This window comes from Ruditapes philippinarum, unplaced genomic scaffold (assembly GCF_026571515.1).
Source record: "Ruditapes philippinarum isolate M1 unplaced genomic scaffold, ASM2657151v2 ctg2089_1_1_1_1, whole genome shotgun sequence".
Classification (NCBI taxonomy): domain Eukaryota; kingdom Metazoa; phylum Mollusca; class Bivalvia; order Venerida; family Veneridae; genus Ruditapes; species Ruditapes philippinarum.
The window spans coordinates 130,538-137,726 of record NW_026864154.1 but is presented as its reverse complement, the minus strand read 5'-3'; the positions used below and the strand labels follow the sequence as shown (position 1 = coordinate 137,726).

General features: G+C 31.6%; 1 protein-coding gene across 1 annotated transcript; it reads left to right on the top strand.

Moving 5' to 3' along the window:
• Positions 1 to 205: 205 nt before the first annotated feature.
• On the top strand, positions 206 to 6,721 carry LOC132724586 (histamine H2 receptor-like). The gene is made up of 2 exons (XM_060709462.1): positions 206 to 1,848; positions 5,270 to 6,721. The coding sequence occupies exons 1-2, from the start codon at positions 942 to 944 to the stop codon at positions 5,935 to 5,937; spliced, it is 1,575 nt and encodes a 524-aa protein (XP_060565445.1). The 5' UTR covers positions 206 to 941; the 3' UTR covers positions 5,938 to 6,721.
• Positions 6,722 to 7,189: the final 468 nt, after the last annotated feature.

Here is a 7,189-nt window from a genome sequence, read left to right as displayed (position 1 = left end):
CAATTGTGGTTTGCAGTCTTATTTTGAATTACGAGCAAAACGTTTATGAGTCATTTAATATTTGTCCAATGAAATTGCTATCTGTTATGATTGTCATATGTCTTTAACAGAAAAGCGAATCAAGAAAAGTTGCTGATTAATTTATGCGTTAGTATAAATACCAGTGTTTATGTAATTAAAATATTCATTTGCTTTTAAGCTATCGTGAAGAAGCAGTCAGTGTTAGTAGATACCATCTTTGATGAAGGTTTGACTAACCGTGTTCTTTTTATGATTATTAGGAATACCACAAGGAGTTACCCTTAGGGCTATTTTGTTTATTTTAGAAATATTGGATACTTTGATCATTTGTCAGTGGACACAATAGTTTTGTTAAACATTATTGCCTTGGGATAGATGGTCAATACACATTTGTCATAATTGACAAGCTTTAGACAAAACAAGTGAACAAAGGTGTAAAAATAGATATCTTTAAGGACAACACTTTCCTTCTGGCGTTTTTAATTAAGGGAGACACACAAGTAGAGATTTAACAGGAGATTGTAACAGTGAGATAAAGTTCAACATTTTAATACCTTTTAAGGTAAATTAATTTAAGTACTTACCTAAGTCAGCAAGTTTGAAATTTAGTGTTATAAATATAACTGAACAGCGGATGTTATCGTATATCTTCACAGATAAATTATCTGATATCTCAGCAGATAAAAACTATCGAAATCAAGTAATAAAACTTTACATAAACTCGGATATATTCAATCTCGAAAGATCTAGAGCTTCAAGGAAAAATCATTAAAATGATGTAATAAGAAAAATTCAATCGCCAAGGACATTACAACCTACTACGAAAACGAACTCCTGAACATTACGAAACGTCATTCTAATAATAGTTACAAATAAGTAATTACAGAGCGTTACACGGTAATACAAAACGTCTCGGTTTGATGGATGAAGCGTGTTGTTATAAGGACACCACCGCTATAATAAACTCGTACGAAAATTACGTTACAACCTCACAGTTGAAGATGAACAACGACACAGTGAACACGATTTTAGCTTGCGATGAATGTGAAGAAATGAAGAAACTTGACGGAATAGACTGGTACGCTGGATTGTTCTCAAAACTGGTGTTTCTTGCCACGCTAATGATTCTAACGTCAACTGCAAATATTTCTTTAATGTATATTGCCAGTAGAACAAAATCGCTTGTTAATAATACAAAAGTATTTTTCAATAGCCTATGCATGGCACATCTTATGGGGAGCTTTATTGTGATTCCGTTTTGGATTGTGACAAGGTTGTCTCCTGAAATGGCAAAGAACACACCAGGATTTTGTGAGGCATCTTCATTCTTCTGGATATTAATGATTCTTGCTTCATTTTATTCATTATCAGCGCTATCTCTTGACAGATTTTTCATAATTTCAAATCCGATGAGATACCCAATTAAAGCAACGACGAACAAAAAACTAGTAGTTGTTTCATTACTGTGGATCTTTTGTATTGTGTTCGCGGCAGCTCCAATTTTAGGATGGGGCGAGTATACATTCCAGCCAGATGCCGTTCCAATCTGTGGACTTGACATGAAATTTTCTCAGTCATTTACAATCGTTCTCATTGTACTTGGATTCTGTGCACCCTTGATCATAGATATATTCTGTTGTGGAAGAATAATATCTATAGCTCGGCGTCAGTCAAGGTCCATAGAGTCTAGGAAAGGTTCTGACGGTTCCACATCAAGTACAACTTCGTCGCGAAGTACCTCATCTACAAAAAGTATTCAACCAATTCCAAAGTTGACCAAACTGAAACAAAAGATCAACTCTCTGAGACTAGTCTTTGCAGGAACTGGTAAGATCTCATTATATAATAACTATTAAACTAGCTCCTCATTTTACAAAATATAAATTAAGAAAGGTTTTGCACTTGATGATATAACAGTCAGTTCCTAAATTGAAGAACGAATGATTAAAATTGTTGATAGAATTATACTCTTAAAAATAGAAAGGCCCATTTTTTTCAAAATTTAAAACATTTCCACTACATTCAATTTAAGAAACAAAAGAAGAAAAAAAGAAAGAACAAAAGATAGAAATATAACTGTAACCCAATTTAATATAGTTACAAAGCTCTGTTTAGAAAAAAAATCAGTGACTTATTTAGGAAAGAAGATCAGGACCTAATCTTAAAGTATGAATGGCAAAAACAAAATTAACTCAGTCATCATTTCATACATTTCCACTTTATTTTTCAAAGTTTTATTCAAAGTCTACTACATTTTTTGAATATGAGAAAATAATAAAATGTTTATTTATGTGATCTCTTATAAGATAAAAATTATATGTGCCAAAAATTTCTTTTGTAATCTCTTATAAGATGTATGTGCCAAAAATGAAATGCTATAACTACTTAACTATATCAATTATTAAAACGTTTAGAAAGTTCTCGAAGCATTGGTGATTTTTTTTGTCAATTCGCACGTGAGCGTCTACATAAACTGATTTCTTTAAATCGTCTAAATACATTTAATTAAATGAGCGACAAGTCTTTGTATACGTCCTATTTTACTGATAAATGATAAATATTATTATCATAATCATAATGTCATAATGTTGCGAGTAAGTGTAGTTGATAATATAGTGTCAACATTTTTGACAGTCTCGCGTTTGTCTTAAATGTAGATATACGACACAATGACATGGTCTAAGGATAAACTAAAATGCAATTTAAACATATCAGTAACTTACATTTGAAAAAAAATGCAGACATTTAGACAGTCTCGCGTTTATCTTAAATGTAGATATACGACACAATGACATGGTTTAAGGATAAACTAAAATGCAATTTAAACATATCAGTAACTTACATTTGAGAAAAAAAATGCAGACATTTACGAAGAATGATTAAGTATAGTCAAGATTTATGTCATTTGCAACGTTTGGGCGGAGTTATGTGCTTCCGAACATCACGATATGTGATATAATGAAAACGGTTATTTTTAAAGGATGGAAACACATTCAAATTTAATCAATTGATATAAGAACATATATTTTTACAATATGTTCTAAATATATATCGTTTCATTGTGACCGAAAACGAATTAATAAGAATTTGATATTTGAAAGAGCAGCTACATTATAAAAATACTTTTAAAGACACCGCTGCCATGGCTTAAATTGAAATACATGTATATCAATTGATTTCAAATTAGGAAAAAAAAGAAGAAGAAAAAAAAGAAAATTTGAGTCTAAAACTGAATTTGGTTTGATATTTTCCTCACACATCGGTTGAGGGTTCTAAGTATTAGATATAATGAAAACTCGGAAAGCTTAACAAGCTAGGATAAGTTCATTAGATATATAAAATATTTCGTTTTCAAGGCGAAGTGTCATTTTGCTTTAATTAACACTTTTCTTTTTTCTGGTTTCGCTTTTGATTAATAAAATGAGCCATGCAAAAACATGGCAGAAAACATAACCGCAACACTTTTAAAGTAAACCACAAAGTCATGTTTTTAACCTGACAAAGGTCAACGTAACTTTGTAATTCTCGTATCATGAATTCTTTACAGTCCAGAAAAAAAACCGAACATATTACTAACTCACACATTATAATGACGTCATTAAACAGAATACATGTGTTTGTACCCTTTTTACATAAATCAAATGTTTTTTTCCATGATACACCAATCCTAAACTTCTGACAGGCATGTCATATCTTTCAATCAACTGTACAATATCAGTACATTCCTTAATGAGGATTTTACGTCCCATAATGACTTTAATTTGCATTTTCTGAGAATTTTGGAAAAAAAACTAGCTTTGTTGGAGGTTATTATGAACGCCAAGATGACGTTTTTGACAGCAAATTAAGTTGTTTACATACATATTTGTATATATCTGTACTCATGTTAAACAAATTTATAGAGCATCTTAACTGCGTAGTTTGCGTTATATGTTTCAAATTTGCAAATCAATCATTAGCAAATGAGTTAAATAAAAACAGCTTAACATTTAGTTGATATTGAAATCATTTCTTAAAAACACAATAAGTGAATTTTTCAATAGTAATCTAATTAATAAAATAAAGGTATTGGCTTATTCAACTATAAGAAGAAAACAGAAGGCATTTACCTGATGTACTGGTATGGTTTGAGCACAGAATTGTAAGCTTTAATGAAGTACAAATCATTCTACTTGATTTTATAAATGCTTAAACAGTTTCAAAAATGCAATATCTGCAATATTTTGACATTGGCAAAACGTCAAATATAACGTTTAAGATGTTGTTACAAATATAAATATAGCGTAAATGATTTTTCTTAGGTCTGACAACATGTAAAACACTGTTTAAAACGTTTACAAATGAACTTACAACTTATATTTAGACAACATTTGCCTAAAAATAAACACGAAATATAAATCATTCTTGTCGTTTTGTAAAAACTTCCGTACTGCCTAACATCGGGGATATAATTACATTAAACAAAATGATGTTAAACATGCCCGATCAAGAACAAAGATATTCATATAACATTATATCAAAGCTCAATTTAAAAAAGGGGAAAGTTTCTGAAGTTGATTCTTTCATTCTATTTGCAAATTATATGCATAGATAACTTATATATAACTGATATTTTTAATAAACGTGTTGTTCAAGTCAAACGTGTTCTTGTTAATGAAAGAAAGAGGATAGGCTGTTTTATTATTTAATTCTTTTAATTTTCTTAATTTTTAGTCATTATTTAGAATATTAAATCATCTTGTCTGATTATCATATACATAGCTTTTTAGTAAAGTTTTATCAAAACATTGCCTTAATGCTTGTTGACCGATTTACTCAAAAGTAGGTAACCATTAATAGCTTGTACGTAAAACACAAACGTTTTTTTGCGTATGTAACGGTCATAAATCAGTCGTCCAACATAACGATGTCATATTTACGTTAACAAAACCTATTATTTTCATTACCTTAGTGATTATGCTCAAAAAAGTATTTGGTGTGAAGAATGCCCGTTTATAATAATGTCACTTATGTAGTTACAGTTTATGGCTAAATTCATAGGTGCAATATGTTTATTTATGAGTAAAAATGGTATTCACAACGTAAATAATGTAAACAATGACCTTATTTTGGGTTTATACCATAAGAAGCAGTAATCTTCAATTATGCCACACATTCCATTCGTATTTTCAGAATGTTTGAATTAATTTCAAATTGTGAAGTGTTATTCTAACAATATCTAATGTATTTTTATTTTGTGTATTTTCAGGCAGTTTCCTGATATGTTGGTTACCGTACCTTGGCGCTCACGTCTGGATGACAACAGTCAGGAATCTAAGTCATAACAAAGAGTCCATGCCGTACATCCTCGAGTTCATAGTCATGTGCATTGCCCTGGTCAACGGTCTCATCAACCCCGTAGTTATCATGCTTTCAAACCGAGATTATAGAAAAGAATTGAAAGGACTATTATTCAAACGGTTTGGATCAATCAGTTCTGATGAACGCAGCGAAACCGAGTCCACACCTGCTCATGCCAGACGAACCCAGTTTAAAAGTCTGAATCTCACAAACACTTTCCAAACAATTCAGGAATTCCACATAGATGTTTCTCCACACACACCCCAGGAAACATCGTGTCTTAGAAAACAGGAGAGCGATAGTGCACTGGATAGCCCAGCTGACAGAAGTCCCTCAACACCATCTACAGAGCTTCTAGATATTCGTAAACTTTCCGTCATGTCCAACTGTACGGAATGTATCAAACTTATAACGAGATCAAAATCAAACGGCAGTAATAATGAACTTGAGTCTCCTATGGAGTTGATAAGTGGGTTTCCATCTCCACATGGAACTGTAACAAAAACCAGCTCGAATGAGCAAACCGAGACTAAGATTGACTTTGATCATATCGTCACTGGTATAGTGATAAAGTGAATTCCTGAACATGGACTAAATTCTGATTACGCGCATCGAAATGCGTTAGATCAAATTTAACTGTTCGAGACACGATTCGTAACAAATGGAGCTTATTTCGACGAAGGGGATAGCATGACTCGTGTTTACCTATCATAACCATCATAGTTACAGATAGTAAAGTAAATATAACACAGTAAAGTCATAGAGGAGAGATCAAATTTAGCACGTTCTTCAATGGTTTAGTTCTTCAAATAATAATAAAGATTTTGTTGAGTAAAATACATTTTATGCATATTGTCGAACTAATTAAGTTATTGCAAATGACTTTTAAACAAACAGGAAAATAGAAGTATAAAAACGTCATTAATATTAATAACAATATTTAAAGACTACCTTATTAATTTGATCATAACACAAATTGTAAGACGTGGTCCATGTCGTGTCAAATTAACAAAAAATACCTTTCGAGTTGACTTAAAGTTGAAGGACGGTTAAAGGACGAGGCCACGTAATCACGTGATGGAGTAGAGGTGAGGAGAGCAGCCGAAGTTCAGTCTAGTGTTCTTAACTAGCACAGGGACAATCAAACATTCATACAAGATGTTGTCAACTTTTTTTGTCTTGGTTCACTATGTACAACATTTTAATATACTACATTTGTCACCTTTGAACTACAATTGTACAACTTTTGAACATAGATAATATTTGGTTATTATAAATCTGATAAAACAATATACTTTTATAATGAAGATCTGATACAATTATACTGTAATAAAAGTATCATTAAAACCAAACTCTTGTTATATTCCTCCTCTAAAACAATCCCAATCCACCCACTCAGGTTTGCTAATCAAAATGTTATGTCAAAGAGAAAAATGCCGAAGATATAAATCTTCAAGATGTATTGACCTTTAATCTTAACTTGCTGACAAATGGTCCTTAACTTCTCAAACGCGATTCACTTGAAATGAACACAAACGCCCACAGAATGGTGTGACATACTATTTTAATTCAGTCTGTATTCGAGTTTATCCAGAGTCATATAAATAACACAATTACTTTATATATCACAGATGCATATTCTTGAATACTTAATCTGGTGAACTTGTGTATCGAATTACCTCATCTTTGAATGTCAAAGCTAAACAATTCAGTAACCATCGGTATACGACCTAATATGACTAAAAGGATATGCGATGCAGGATTGCCCTGCTCTATACAGGTGGCAAAAATTAATCACTTTTTGTGCCAGCAGGTTAACGAAAAGGTT

What these genes read in the sequence shown, in the direction of transcription:
- LOC132724586 (XM_060709462.1), top strand. Translation starts at nt 942, where the DNA reads ATGGATGAAGCGTGTTGTTATAAGGACACCACCGCTATAATAAACTCG. An exon ending in ACTAGTCTTTGCAGGAACTG is followed by an intron (nt 1,849 to 5,269) that starts GTAAGATCTCAT and finishes GTGTATTTTCAG; the next exon opens with GCAGTTTCCTGATATGTTGG.